Below are 14,632 nucleotides of genomic sequence, written 5' to 3'. Positions count from 1 at the left end.
CAGAATCTTTATGAAGTTCCTGTGAGTATTTGGGTAGTATTTCAGATAAAATCGATGCATCTTAGACTAGCAAGAGAGTTTTGAGGCTCTCTGGAGAAATAAGTTTAATAAATGGTCATGTCCCTGCCTCAGTCTAGACAACGAGTTATGACTCTAAACTTGAGGCATGGTTGGTCTTCATCTGAAAGTAATCAAGCTAGCTCATGCCTAATCATTGATCCTGTCAAAGCCAAGCAGTTACTTGCAATAAATACTCTTTGTTCCAGGTGGCTACCTTTGGATTAAGCAAAGCATTTAAAACTCATTGAGCTCTAGTACATCTTAATTTGAATATGGAGAAGTAGGAAAAAAAATTAGCATTCAAGGAGTAGAGCATTTATTTGTCAGGGTTAAAGCAATGAAAGAGTGTGAGTAAATTTAATAGTTTTCAAATCAGATTTTAGTTTTAGCTTCTTTTTTGTTAAATTTATAATTTGCTAATTGGTAGGGAAGAATGACAGTGTTATCTTTTCTTCACGCTTTGGCCTCTTTTCTGATAAAGGAGTAAGTGTAAAAGAGAAGTGACCTAAAAGAAGACAGTAGGGAGAAGCAAACAATGTAAATTTCAGACTGGATGGAAAGCCAAAAAATTAATTTAACTTTTTTTTAAAGAAAGCTGTCAAATTTTGGCGTGAAAATGGCAATTGCGGCACTTTCAGTGTTATAAGATATTCTTACACTTAGCTATACAATTTATTCTAATCCTAGGCTGGTTCACCAATGTGAAATGCTAGACTTACACTAGCTGAGTAAGGTGATTCGGCCTGCCCTCCCTTTGTCTCTTAGCATCATGTTCATCAGTGAATATTAATTGGTGGCACTTGTCTTTGTAGGACGAGTGGCAGTGTACGGAATGCAAGAAGTTTAACTCACCAAGCAAGAAGTACTGTTTCCGTTGCTGGGCTTTGAGAAAGGATTGGTATTCAGATTGCTCTAAGTTAACCCATTCTCTCTCTACGTCTGATATCACTGCCATACCTGAAAAGAAGGAAATTGAAGGAATTGATGTTCCTGATTGCCGAAGAACCATTTCAGCTCCAGTTGTTAGACCTAAAGATCTATATAAAAAGGAAGAAAATTCCAAACTTTTTGATCCCTGCAGTTCAGTGGAATTCTTGGATTTGGCTCAAAGTTCTGAAAGTCAAGAGACCATCTTAAGCAGGGGAGAAAAATTAGGTAACTTTTCTGAACAGAGAACAGATACGGAAAACATGGAGGATAGCCAAAATCTTTTGAAGCCATGTCGCTTATGTGAGAAAAGACCACGAGACGGAAACATTATTCATGGGAGGACAGGCCACCTTGCCACTTGTTTTCATTGCGCCAGAAGATTAAAGAAGGCTGGGGCTTCATGCCCTATTTGCAAGAAAGAGATTCAGTTGGTTATTAAGGTTTTTATAGCATAACCGAATTGATGAGTTACAGAGAAATGATAAAAATCAGGCCAGGTCAGGAATCAAAATGTCAGTATTGAACATCCACGCTCATTGTAATGTACTGCATCCATTTATTTATTCATGCAAACATACATGTTCCAGGGCAGTTTTCCTTTTAAACTCATATAGAATTTGAGAGTGAATTCTTTACAACTAGGTTATCAATTTGGGGACCCCATTAACATGAAAACATACATTAATCACTTCATTCTCCCTCCAAAACTGAGGATCCTGGAGGGAGCAATTACCAGTGCAAACATTAAAATACATTAATTTACTCATTTACCAAATTATTTGAAGATTAGTCCTTTCTTTAGTTAATTTTATTCCCTGTCCTTCAATTTTGTTAAGTAATATTCTTAGACATAAAAATCCAAGGTGGCAATTAGCAAAGTATTGAAGCTAACAATGAAAAAACATAAAATCATTTGATAAGTCAAACTACCTTGCAGTCAGGCTGCATGGTTCTGAGTAACCAAAATGAAAAGTCTTGAAAAACAGATTTCTTCCACGTATGCCTAGAACAATGATTATCAAACATTTTTGCTAGCATGCCCCTAAAAGAATTTTGAAAAATCATATTCCCTTTTGCATCAGTAAAGTGTTCCTTTCCGATGAGTTGTAGACATCTAAGTAACCACTACCCAAAACAAGCTGTAGAACGTTTCTTTCGCTGCATAATACTTTCTTAAGCCTCTTTACAAATCCTCAGCCATTTCTTGACTCTCACCCTGGATTAGTTTTTCTGTTGCGCATCTTTAATTTGACATCTAAATTGTTAAAGTAAGTTTACTTAAAAAGGATATGCTATCCAGCATATTGTAAATTGTATATGTATATGTGCTTTAAAGATATTTTTATCAAAGCCTTGGAGCTGTAGATATTTATAGAAAAGTCCTGTCTCAAAAACTGGCAAAGCATGTCCTTGTTTCAAAATTTATCAGCCAAATCAGACTTCACTTTGAGTCACAATGTCTGATTTTATTTTTAATTCAAAGTAATGCATTAATATACACCTCTGGCACAACCTTCTCAATTCTAATATATATAGAAGGAGAAGGCACACAATTTTTAACCAAAGCTTTACTCTGTCGCCATTATCCCTTAGGAGTCATGGGGGTAGGGAAGGGGAGAGGGTGTCTTTCTACCTTTATGATGCCTCTAGAGGTTTTCATGCCCCAAGGCAAAGTCCCATAGTAAGATTTCCCTATTTTGACAATAGGGAGTTTGGCAATTATAAAAGGGAAGTAATTTAAAAGAAGTGGTAGATCTGAAGAGACCTTATGGAGGGGCACATCAATTTTAGGACAAAAGATGTGGAAATCGGCGATCTTGAAATTGATTTCCTTAAAGCTATACAAGTCTGCTTACCCCAAGAAAAAATCTCGCTGTATTCCCAGGGGTATGAATGTGCCATTTTGAAGACCAAGGGCCTAGAATAGTCAAACTTAAAAAGCATAAGCATCACCTAGGTTGCTTGTTAAAAATGCCTAAACCCCTCAGAGATTTTGAACCTTTTAAGATCTGGTCCAGGAAGTTGCATTTTAACAGGTATTTCCAGAAGCTCTGATGCAGGTGGTGTACAGACCACGCTTTGGCAAGCCCTGCCCTTGAAGAAAGGGCTTTTTCCTACCTGTCTCTCGGGAACCAAACAGAAAACGGACAACACCAAGATCCCTTTATTTAGCATAATACTTAGTTTCTAGAGAGGGATTTTCATTGAAGTTACAGAATTTTTAAACTACAATGCACTCATGAACTAAAACTCCTTTATTTTGCACACGAGGCTAACAAGTTAAATGACTTTGCTGCAAGTCACAGCCAGTGGTAGAGCTATTACTAGAATCCAAATCTCTTGACCGGTAAATCTTGAAACCATACTTGCTGCCTTCTCATCTATTAAATATTTTTAGTGGTGGTGCTTGTTGAATTTGGGACAACTAATAATCTTAAAATGTAGGTCTTCTAATAAATGGTGTTGCAGAATATGGTAGCTTGCAGCCAAAATAAGAATTTAGGGAGAACAGTACTTTGAACAACTTTCTCCCAACAGAAAAAAGGCCCAGCAAATGTCAGGTTTTCTTACCTAATCAGATAAATTACTCCTCCCACTGCAAGAATAAGTGAAGGTGGCAGAGGGACCTGAACCATTTTCTCCAGAATTAACCCTTCCTTGGGGAATGAAGCTCAAGTCTCTGACTTTCTTTAGGCACTGGGGACAAGGGTTTTTTCCCTAACAAATGGAACCAACCCTTTGAGTAAAATGTTTTGTTAGAACACACTGACTGCTTTAGAAAGTTAATTTCCTCGTTTCCTCCCGGCCCCCAATAATCGTCTCCATTTTAGTTGGGTCACCCTCAGTTTTGATGTATTTTTGCCTGTCGCTTTTGCAGGTGACAACTTGAAAGCCGAGGAGGGAGAACTAGCAATTTGCACTTGGAACTGTGGTTCCCTTATATAAAATTGCAGTTTTTATAAAACTTCCACAAGAGGAGTTTATAATTTTACTTATGTTTGTAGATAATTTGATATCAGTTTCGGTACATCGTTGCCTAGCCCAGATTCCTTATGCTACTCTGCTTTCCTCTTCTACCTGTTGACCTGGGTTTTTCACTGCTCCTGTTAGCACTAAAGTACTTAGCTTAGAAGATCCTAAGCTGCATGTTTGAGCTGAACCTTATTTTAACCTACTTTCAACCATCTTGATCTGTTTTTAATTTTGTTCTTTTTTCATTGCTACCGTGGTACAGATTTTTTTTTACACACTGCCACCAAAGCAAGACATGGTTTGCATGTGCAGTCTTCAGAATTTGCAATTATAAAGAAAAGAAATTCTTGACTTTCAAATGCTACCATTCATCTTTTAGTTGTAGCTAGGATGACCACATTCTCTGGTTTTCTGGGGACAGTCCCGGCTTATCCTACTTTTTAGCCTCCCATCCTGTTTATCTCTGTCTTTCCTCTTTCACTCTCAAAAGTGTTCATTTGGACATCAAGTGATATAGTCACCCAAGTTACAGGCAAGCCATGCTTGAATTTAAATTTTGATTGTGAGGAAAAGCAAGTGTCAATGGAATTTAATGTTTTCTCTTGCTTCACACCATAGACTCTTGTGAATAATGAAATCATCTGACATTAGCATCCCATTTCTTATTTTAGTTATTTAAATTAATATTTATGTTAACCTAAACAAAAAGCTCAGCAGAAACGACAAATCATTAGAAAAACAATGAATTTCTGCATTACAGTTAAAAAACAGTCCCGGCAACTACAGGGTACTTACAGTATTTGGTATGCTTTTGTATTTAACACTTAAATCAGACTTTAGAAAGCCTTTCAACTGGTATTACTATTTCTTCACAGTCCATCTATGGGATTCACAATCTTAGACTTGAACAATGGATCTGAGTCCAGCCAGGCTAACCTCCAGTCACGGACTTCTCTAATATGAGATTGATTCACTGCCAAGCATTTGAAATATGCAATTGTGTTCTAATCGTAATTTTATGTATATTTAATGTGTGTAATGCTTTGTGTGGGACATTGCTTGATTTTTAAGAAGTTATTTTTAAAGGGCAGTATCATTTGTAGCAGATTTTTGTGGTGTCACTGCAGTACAATGTTGACTCCTTTGAAGTCATTAATGAGAAATTGGTGAGTGTTGGTTTTTAGGTTGTACTAAAGCTATTGTTGTGTTACCTCTTGATGCTCTTTAGAAAGGAGGAAACTTACTAACCTGCTATTTTGGATTTTACCACAGAGAGTTATATGAACTTCTGAAAGTACATGGCTTTAAATACTGTGAATCTTGTTGTTTTCTATTTAGCCCATTATCTGCTTCAGACCCATGTCCTAAGAATTTATTTCGATGATTTTCCCATTCATGGGTATACATGGATGCACACACAAATTCTCAAGACTGTTAATGCCTTTGCTAAAAATGACTGAAGATTAGGAACTAGCTGTGTTTAGTGTAGGCACTTCAAAGATAAAGGAACCTGCAAGCTCTCCCTTGTGCCAAAAGTAAAATGTCAGTGTTTACAGATGTCTGGAATTTTGCACTGCCGTAGGGAATGCTGAAGTTACTTTGTTGTCATTTCTCAGATTCATAATTAGAGAAGTTGCAGTTCAGCATATACGCGGCAGTATTGAAGAGCTTAAGGCTAAGCTGGAAATGCAAATATCTGATATAGTGGATGAAGTGGCTTCCCATAATTTGGGACAGCTTTCCCTGCTTGCTTTGAGAGTCCTTTCTCTTGACAGAGCTTTCCTTATTGTCTGCCATTGCTAAATTCTTCCTTTATAGGAGCCTCCAGATCTCTTCTCTCCTGTGGGAGAATTTCCCATAGCATTCTGAAATTGTTTGATGCAGTGAACGTGCGTTCCCAAGTATGCCATTATCAGTGAATGTGGTATTGTTAAAGAAAATATTACAGTACACCTACACTTGGGTTTACTGTGTTCTCTATCAAGAGTCTTGAATGACCGAAAATGTTAAAGAGGGAAGCAGCTTCTCTGCGGAAAGAGGGTGTTAATATTTCTTGGTAGCTGCTCTGAAATCCAAGATGCTGTTCCACCTGCAGGTTGTTTTCCTTCATGTAGGAACATTATTTTATTCTTTCTGGGAGCCTAGCACAGCTAGTAGAATTCCCCATTTCTCAGGGTGGGGAGGGTCAAGATAATTAAAAAGGGCCAGTTAGTGCTATTGGAGCAATTCCTTTCTCCAAACAGTTGCTAAAATTTGACAAATGCTTTAATGAAGATCTGACATTATCATTATAATATTTTGAGCATTTATTAAAGCATCTGATTTCTTATCCTAAGGCATTTTTTTAATAGTTAAGTACTTCTATGTTAACAGATATTTCCTCTTCTTTCCTTCCTTAAGGTTGCTCTTAGTTCAAAGTTAATATCTACTTGTGGATATTGCTTTTCTTATGCTAAAGGCCATCCGTACCACCCCTTAGATGGTGTATCTTATAAGATTTCATTTTTCCAGTCAGTCCTGGGGAATGTTTCTGTTTCTGTTTCAGAGTTGTGTGATAGATTCATAAGGGAAGCTGTGACATTAGAGCTACTGTATAATAAAGTAACAGCTTGTAGTCAGAGGCTTCCTTTGTGGGTGTGGTGAGAGAATGGGGAGATCAGCTCCCTTGTTGTCTCAGCACTAAGAAATTGAGGTCAGCCCTCCCTTTTCCTGCTCTTTTCCTCTAGTTTGCCTCATGTTTTCATTTCCTTTTTAATAATAATCAAAATGTCTCCTTTGTTTTTTTTTCCCCTTTCCCTTTTTAAAAACCAATAGAAAATGTATTAAAGGGGGATGAACTGTTTCTTGGTTTCCTTAGCATTTGGCAAGGTAGTCATAAGCAGGCTTCCTTAGTCCATAGCTACGCGCTATAAGTGCACTAAGTGCCTCTTGAATAGAGAAAAGGAGTAAGATGATTCCACCAGTCTTGAGTCCTAGTTCCAGGCATGTTTCTTGACCTTTCCAGGCCTCAGTTTTTCTCATCTGTAAAATGAATACAAATACCTATCCTTTCTACCTCATGGTGGTTGTGGGAATTAAGTATCGGGGGAGCAACTTAAAAACTTACAGTTGCCTTGCGTAACATAAAAAGTTATTCTCTAGGTAGACCAAATTCTGGGGTATATGTTCGGAATACCTCGTGTCCTGGAAGCTGAGCCCTAGCTCCCTTTGTGTATAGGTTAAAGTTCACAATAAAAATAAATAAATAAGAAAAAAATAAATGAGGAAAGAGGGAGGAATTATATGTGTTCTTGCCTAGTTTTCTTTATAAGCACCACTAAGCTAATAGTTGTATATCTTTTTGGTGTTTGCGCTATGTAATGCTCTTAATATCTATTGGTTCTGTTGCTTTTTTGTGTATTAAATACCTTTCATTTTGCCATTTTGTGGTCTCATTATTGGGGAGATAGGTAATTTTGTTTGTATACAGTGCAGTTTCACTTTCTGTTTTTATGTGTAAAGCTGATTTTGGGAAGAGGAGACTAGCTTTTACAATAGCAGCTATTGGACTTAAAATCAATGGCAACTTTAGATATTCACCACCACTCCCATCACCATCCTTGTTACCTGTTAGAGTAATTCTTATATTTCATTTTTAGGTTCCCAAATCTGAAGGAACCCCAAGATTTTGCTGAGTGGGTGTTTTTTTTTAATACTGAGCTAGTTAGGCAGTGAAGTTGTGGAGTTTCTCCCAAAGCCCTTGAGAATTAGAGAATATATTTATATATAGTATCTGCATGTTTAGTGATTTAAAGCAAACCCTCTTGAAGGAGAAGTCTGAACCTGTTCTGAACCCATGATTACATCACCTCATCCACTGTCATTGCAATTGAAAAGATTACAAATGGTGAGATGATGAATTTGCCTCTGTTTATTGAATTTACAGAGAAGTGCCAAGTACAAGGTTCTGTTTTGTTGTGGGCTAGTGGGAGAGGTACTGAAGGTTTGTCACAAAGGATGCATTCATCCTTCAGGTGCCTAGTATCTGCTGCGGTCTAACAGTGGTTTTTTACTTTTTGTGGATTATAGCCTTCCTTGAAAATTAATGAAATTTCTGATATCTTTTTTTTTTAATTAAAAGCAACATTTTACATTCAATTTCAGAGGCTTCATTGAAACCACTGGTCCATGGCTTTCAGGTGCTGGACTGAACTTATTTGAGTATCTTATTTGGGAGGGGGGCAGGACCACCACATATAGTTAGCAGGTTGGTATCTATGGCACAACTTTTTTTTTTTTTTTTTTTTTTTAAATTCAGTTTTATTGAAATACATTCACACTCCATACAATCATCCATGATATACAATCCACTGTCCACAGTATGATAACATAGTTATGCGTTCATCACCACAATCTATCTCTGAACATTTTCCTTACATCAGAAAGAACCAGAACAAGAATAAAAAATAAAAGTGAAAAAAAAACACCCAAATCATCCCCCCATCCCACCCCATTTGTCCTTTAGTTTTTATCCCCATTCCTCCACTCATCCATACACTAGATAAAGGGGGTGTGATCCACAAGGTCTTCATAATCACACTGTCACCCCTTGTAATCTACATTATTATATAATTGTCTTCAGGAGTCCAGACTGCTGGGTTGGAGTTTGGTAGTTTCAGGTATTTACTTGTAGCTATTCAAATACATTAAAGCCTAAGAGGTGTTATCTGTATAGTGCATAAGAATGTCCACCAGAGTGACCTCTCGACTCCATTTGGAATCTCTCAGCCACTGAAACTATTTCGTCTCATTTTGCATCCCCCTTTTGGTCAAGAAGATACTCTCAGTCCCACGATGCTGGGTCCACATTCATCCCCGGGAGTCATACTTTGCGTTGCCAGGGAGATTTACACCGCTGGGAGTTGGGTCCCACGTAGGGGAGAGGGCAGCGAGTTCACCTGTCGAGATGGCTCAGTTAGAGAGAGAGAGGGCCACATCTGAGCAACAAAGAGGTACTCAGGGGGAGACTCAGGCACCGTTACATACAACTTTAGACTCTCCTTTGTCTGCCATTACTTTTTTTTTTTTTTTTGATTGTTATGTCTTTTTTTTTTTTTTTCATTTTTATTGAGATTGTTCAGATACCATACAATTATTCAAAGATCCAAAGTGTACAATCACTTGCCCCTGGGTACCCTCATACAGCTGTGCATCCATCACACTTAATTTTTGTTCAATTTTAGAAACTTTTCATTACTCCAGACAAGAAATAAAGTGAAAGATGAGAAAAGAAAAGGAAACTCTAATCCTCCCCATCCCTAACCAACCCCCCTCAATTGTTGACTCCTAGTATTGATATAGTACATTTGTTACTGTTTATGAAAAAATGTTGAAATACTACTAACTGTAAGTATATAGTTTGTAATAGGTATATAGTTCTTCCCTATATGCCCCTCTATTATTAACTTCTAATTGTATTGTCATACATTTGTTCTGGTTCATGGAAGCGATTTCTAGTATTTGTACAGTTGATCATGGACATTGCCCACCATAGGATTCAGTTTTATACATTCCCATCTTTTGACCTCCAACTTTCTTTCTGGTAACATATATGACTCTGAGCTTCCCCTTTCCACCTCATTCACACACCATTCTGCACTGTTAGTTATTCTCACATCTTGCTACCAACACCCCTGTTCATTTCCAAACATTTAAGTTCATCCTAGTTGAACATTCTGCTCATACTAAGCAACCGCTCCCCATTCTTAAGCCTCATCCTATATCTTGGTACCTTATATTTCATGTCTATGAGTTTACATATTATAATTAATTCCTATCAGTGAGACCCTGCCAAAATTGTCCTTATGTGTCTGGCTTATTTCACTCAGTATATTGCCCTCGAGGTTTTGTCATCAACCCATTTTTTTTTAATATGGTTTTGTTCACACACCATACGTTCCATCCCAAGTAAATAATTGATGGTTCTCTGCATGGTCATACATTTATGTGTTCACCACCTTCACCACTATCTATATAAGGGCATCTACATTTCTTCCACAAGGCAGGAGGGAGAGTCAAAGAAGGTAGAGAGGCAAAAGAAAGGAAAAAAAAAGTGACAGCTAGGAAGCAGCAAAAGGAAAAATAACCTTAAATCAAAGTAGAATAAAGAATCAGACAATACCACCAATGTCAAGTGTCTAACATGCCTCCCCTATACCCCCTCTTATCTGCATTTACCTTGGTATATCACCTTTGTTACATTAAAGGAAGCATGATACAATGATTCCATTAGTCACAGTCTCTAGTTTATGCTGATTGCATTCCTCCCCCAATGCCTCCCCATTTTTAACACCTTGCAAGGTTGACATTTGCTTGTTCTCTCTCGTAAAAGAACATATTTGTACATTTTATCACAATTGTTGAATACTCTAGATTTCACCAAGTTACACAGTCCCAGTCTTTATCTTTCCTCCTTTCTTGTGGTGTCTCACATGCTCCCCACCTTCCTCTCTCATCCATATTCATAGTTATCTTTGTTCAGTGTACTTACATTGTTGTGCTACCATCTCCCAAAATTGTGTTCCAAACCACTCACTCCTGTCTTCTATCACCCTGTAGTGCTCCCTTTAGTATTTCCTGTAGGACAGGTGTCTTGTTCACAAAGTCTCATTGTCTGTTTGTCAGAAAATATTTTGAGCTCTCCCTCATATTTGAAGGACAGCTTTGCTGGATATAGGATTCTTGGTCAGTGGTTTTTCTCTTTCAGTATCTTAAATATATCACACCACTTCCTTCTTGCCTCCATGGTTTCTGCTGAGAGATCCACACATAGTCTTATTAAGCTTCCTTTGTATGTAATGGATCGCTTTTCTCTTACTGCTTTCAGGATTCTCTCTTTGTCTTTGACATTTGATAATCTGATTATTAAGTGTCTTGGCGTAGGCCTATTCATATCTCTTCTGTTTGGAGTATGCTGCGCTTCTTGGATCTGTAATTTTATGTCTTTCATAAGAGATGGGAAATTTTCATTAACTATTTCCTCTATTATTGCTTCTGCCCCTTTTCCCTTCTCTTCTCCTTCTGGGACACCAATGATACGTACATTATTGTACTTTGTTTCATCCTTGAGTTTCCGGAGACGTTGCTCATATTTTTTCATTCTTTTCTCCATCTGCTCCTTTGCGTGTAGGCTTTCAGGTGTTTTATTCTCCAGTTCCTGAGTGTTTTCTTCTGCCTCTTGAGATCTGCTGTTGTATGTTTCCATTGTGTCTTTCATCTCTTGTGTTGTGCCTTTCATTTCCATAGATTCTACTAGGTGTTTTTTTGAACTTTTGATTTCTGCCATATATATGCCCAGTGTTTCCTTTACAGCCTCTATCTCTTTTGCAATATCTTCTCTAAACTTTTTGATTTGATTTAGCATTAGTTGTTTAAATTCCTGTATCTCAGTTGAAGTGTACATTTGTTCCTTTGACTGGGCCATAACTTTGTTTTTCTTAGTGTAGGTTGTAATTTTCTGTTGTCTAGGCATGGTTTCCTTGGTTATCCAAATCAGGTTCTCCCAGACCAGAACAGGCTCAGGTCCCAGAGGGAAGAAATATTCAGTATCTGGTTTCCCTGCAGGTGTGTCTTAGAAAACTTCTCCACCCTTTGATGCCTCAGATCACTGTGCTTTTCTGCCCAGCAGGTGATGCCTGTTAGCCTATAATTCTTGACTGGTGTGAGGAGGTGTGGCCGTGTTCCCCCAGGCTCTGGGGTCTGGTTCTGAATGGAAAGGGCCCCACCCCTTTCCTCCTAGAGAAGACAGAGCCCCCAGGTGGAGGTCATTAGCATTTCAATGGTCTCCCTCTCTGCTTGTGCTGTCTCCACCCTTCCCCAAGTCACAGCCCTGGAAACTGAAAATGACTGGGGCTTTCTCCACTGAGCCAAAAAAGAAACAGATAGTCCTCTTCAGACCCAGTCCAAGGCGACCCTCCGGCTCTCCAAGGTCAGTCGTCACCCAAAGCCTCTGTCTGTTTTTTGGGGATTCATACCTGTAGTGAGCAGTTCACACTCGCTACTTAAAACCCCAGTTGGAGCTCAGCCGACCTGTATTCGCTTGCTGGGAGAGAGCTTCTCTCTGGCACCACGAGGCTTTGCAGCTTGGGCTATGGGGGAGGGGGTCTCACAACTTCGACTTAGATCCGCAGGTTTTACTTACAGATTTTATGCTGTGTTCTCGGGCATTCCTCCCAATTCAGGTTGGTGTATGATGCGTTCATGGTCTCGTTTGTCCCCCCACAGTTATTCTCTATGGCACAACTTTTTGAGGCACTATTCAGGCAGCCATACAAATGGCACCTCTTAGAAATGCGCAGTGTAACACCTCTGTGAGGAGGCCCGGGGGGTGGAGTGGGTAGTGCTGGATAGTGCTTTAAAAATGAAGGGAAAAAAAAAGGCCAGCTTCTTTGCACAACCCTTTTCACCTTTGACATTCCCCATAAGTTACTTTTTAATGGGATTCCAGCTGTTTAAGAACAATGGAGGGAAAGCTAACAGCAAGTTTTGTTTCCTAGCAAGTTTTTGTATCCTACCCACCCTGGGTCCTGATGCTACAGATTTATCATGTCTGTTGAAGGTAGTTATTTTTTCAAGGTTAGGCTAATTTACTAAGAGTCTTCCTCCTTGCCCTCGCAGTCTCTGGGTCACTTTTTCTGTTTGTAGTTCTTGTCTGCCAGCACCAAGAAGAGAGCTGGGGGCAAGGGCTCGGAGTGCTGCTCGATGACACTCAGGAGGCTGTAACTGTCTTCCTTGTGCTGCTTAAAGGCAGCTGGCAGCTCCAGCTCCTCATTCAGCACCTTCACCCAGGCCACCTTCTCAGCCTCCTTCAGCCCGTAATTCTGCAGGATCTGGTGCTGTTCTGGAGAGGCCTGTGGCAGACACTGAACCACCATCCAGCTGCACTTGTTGTCTTGGATGTCAGTGCCACCTTGCTGGTCACATTGGGGTCCCCGAAAAGGTCAAGATAATTATCCTGAATGTGAAAGAATTCTCCCATCTCCAGCAGGATCTTATTGGCATTGGCATGTACCTTTTCCCCATTAATGCCCACCATATACATGGCAGCAGCTACAGGAAGGTAGAAGTAGAAAGCTGTCTTATACTTGACAATGGATTTATACATCTCTTTAGTGAATCTGCCAAGATCCACATTGCCCTCAGGGGCTGTGATGAGGGCCAGAGTCTGCCTGATCTCAGTCTGGGGAAATAGGCAGAAACAGCTCTATCAGATTCAGATAATAGAGCTTCTCCCAGCAGTAGAGCTTCAGCAAGCAGTAGATACACATTTGCAGCAGCATGGCGTCATTAATGGCATACAAACCTATGCCTGGCTTCTGGTACCAGCAGAGCTGTCCCCGTTGGGTGAGGGTGGAATCCATGATGTTGTCTGACACGAGGAAAAAAGCTTCGAGCAGTTTCACACAGCAGCCCACAGTCAGAGCCCACTAGAGACTATCAATCAGCATCTTGCTTCTTTGGCTCCTCCAGCTCCTGGAACACTGCCAGCACCATAAAACCCTTTGTATTGCTTCCAATGACATTGTACTCCAGGATCTCCTTGAGCTGGGCTATAGCATCTCCTATCTGGGTGCCCCATCTCATTTTTGGTCAGCACCTTGAGAATCTGAGAGAAGTGTTGGATGAAATTCTGCTTTTCTTGGGCATAAACATCAGATTTCTTGTCTCCATTCATTCTGAGGGAGGAGCAGAGTGCTTTGTTCCTGGATGCTGGTTTTTCCAAAGGTAGTTTTGAAGCTAGAAGGTGAGCTGAAAACTAGTAACAAACTTGTTAAACTTTACAAACTTGTTAAAGCAAACAAATTCAAAGTTGGCATTTGTTTGCTAGAGATTGCACAAACCCAACCTCCCAAGGTAGAAGAAGAATTTGTGTTATTAGGAAAAAATTTCCAATCACTACAGGTTTGGAGTTATACCAGTAATCTTGCTACATACATCCTCAACTCTGACCTCACTTGATAAATGTTTTGCTTTTGCTTTTTTTCCTCTTCAAAATAAAGCTTAAGGGTTAAAATCTTTCAATAAATATTAAATATTAAACATGTTTGGTACTGGGAATACAGCAGTGAGTAAGGAATGCCCTCAAGTTGTTTATGGTCTAGCAATGGAGTTAGATAAGACAATTTCTACATGGGCCGAGGAAATAGCACATGAAAGAACAGAAGGTGAGAGACTGGCTTGTTTTTGAATTGAGTATGACAGAGGAGATGGTTGGGATAAGAGAGTGAAGTGAATGGAGAAGGTACTCTGGAGAATAGAAGAACAGACCAAGAAAAACCAAGAGGACTGCCTGAGACTTTCCCATTTCTAGACCAGGGTTTCTCAACCTCAGCACTTTTGACATTTTAGGTTGGATATAATTCTTTAGTGTAGGAGGTTGTCCTGTGAATTGTGAGATGTTAAGCAGCGTTCCTTCTCTCTACCCACTAGATGTAGCATCCTCCTATTTGTGACAATCAGCTAAATTTCACTTAGGGGGCAGAATCACTCCTCATAGAGGATCACTGGGCCCAGCTGCTGAGTTCTTGGGGAGAAAAATCACACAACTTGCAGATTGGTGTTACTATGCATTCATTCATGGCTCCTGACCTGGGCTCTCAATTCTACTTCATTTTTTCTACTTCATTTTTCT

General features: G+C 39.3%; 1 protein-coding gene and 1 pseudogene across 7 annotated transcripts in view; one reads left to right on the top strand and one right to left on the bottom strand.

Moving 5' to 3' along the window:
• MDM4 (MDM4 regulator of p53) overlaps positions 1-7,384 on the top strand; it is a 33,583-nt gene extending 26,199 nt beyond the window's left edge. For 5 of the 7 annotated variants that reach the window (XM_037824959.1, XM_037824958.1, XM_037824961.1 and 2 more), the window contains one exon: positions 873-7,384. In XM_037824959.1, the coding sequence (XP_037680887.1) occupies positions 873-1,445 (573 nt within the window). In that variant the 3' untranslated portion in view covers positions 1,446-7,384. The remainder of the gene's footprint in view (positions 1-872) is intronic. The other 2 variants (XM_037824968.1, XM_037824964.1) reach the window with 1 other exon arrangement.
• A 5,242-nt stretch (positions 7,385-12,626) lies between these two features.
• On the bottom strand, positions 12,627-13,693 carry LOC119515822 (annotated as a pseudogene).
• Between the last annotated feature and the right edge of the window lie 939 nt (positions 13,694-14,632).

Source organism: Choloepus didactylus, chromosome 2, assembly GCF_015220235.1.
Source record: "Choloepus didactylus isolate mChoDid1 chromosome 2, mChoDid1.pri, whole genome shotgun sequence".
In the NCBI taxonomy this organism is placed as follows: Eukaryota; Metazoa; Chordata; class Mammalia; order Pilosa; family Megalonychidae; genus Choloepus; species Choloepus didactylus.
The sequence above is the reverse complement of the archived record's forward strand: the minus strand, read 5'-3'. Positions and strand labels throughout refer to the sequence as shown.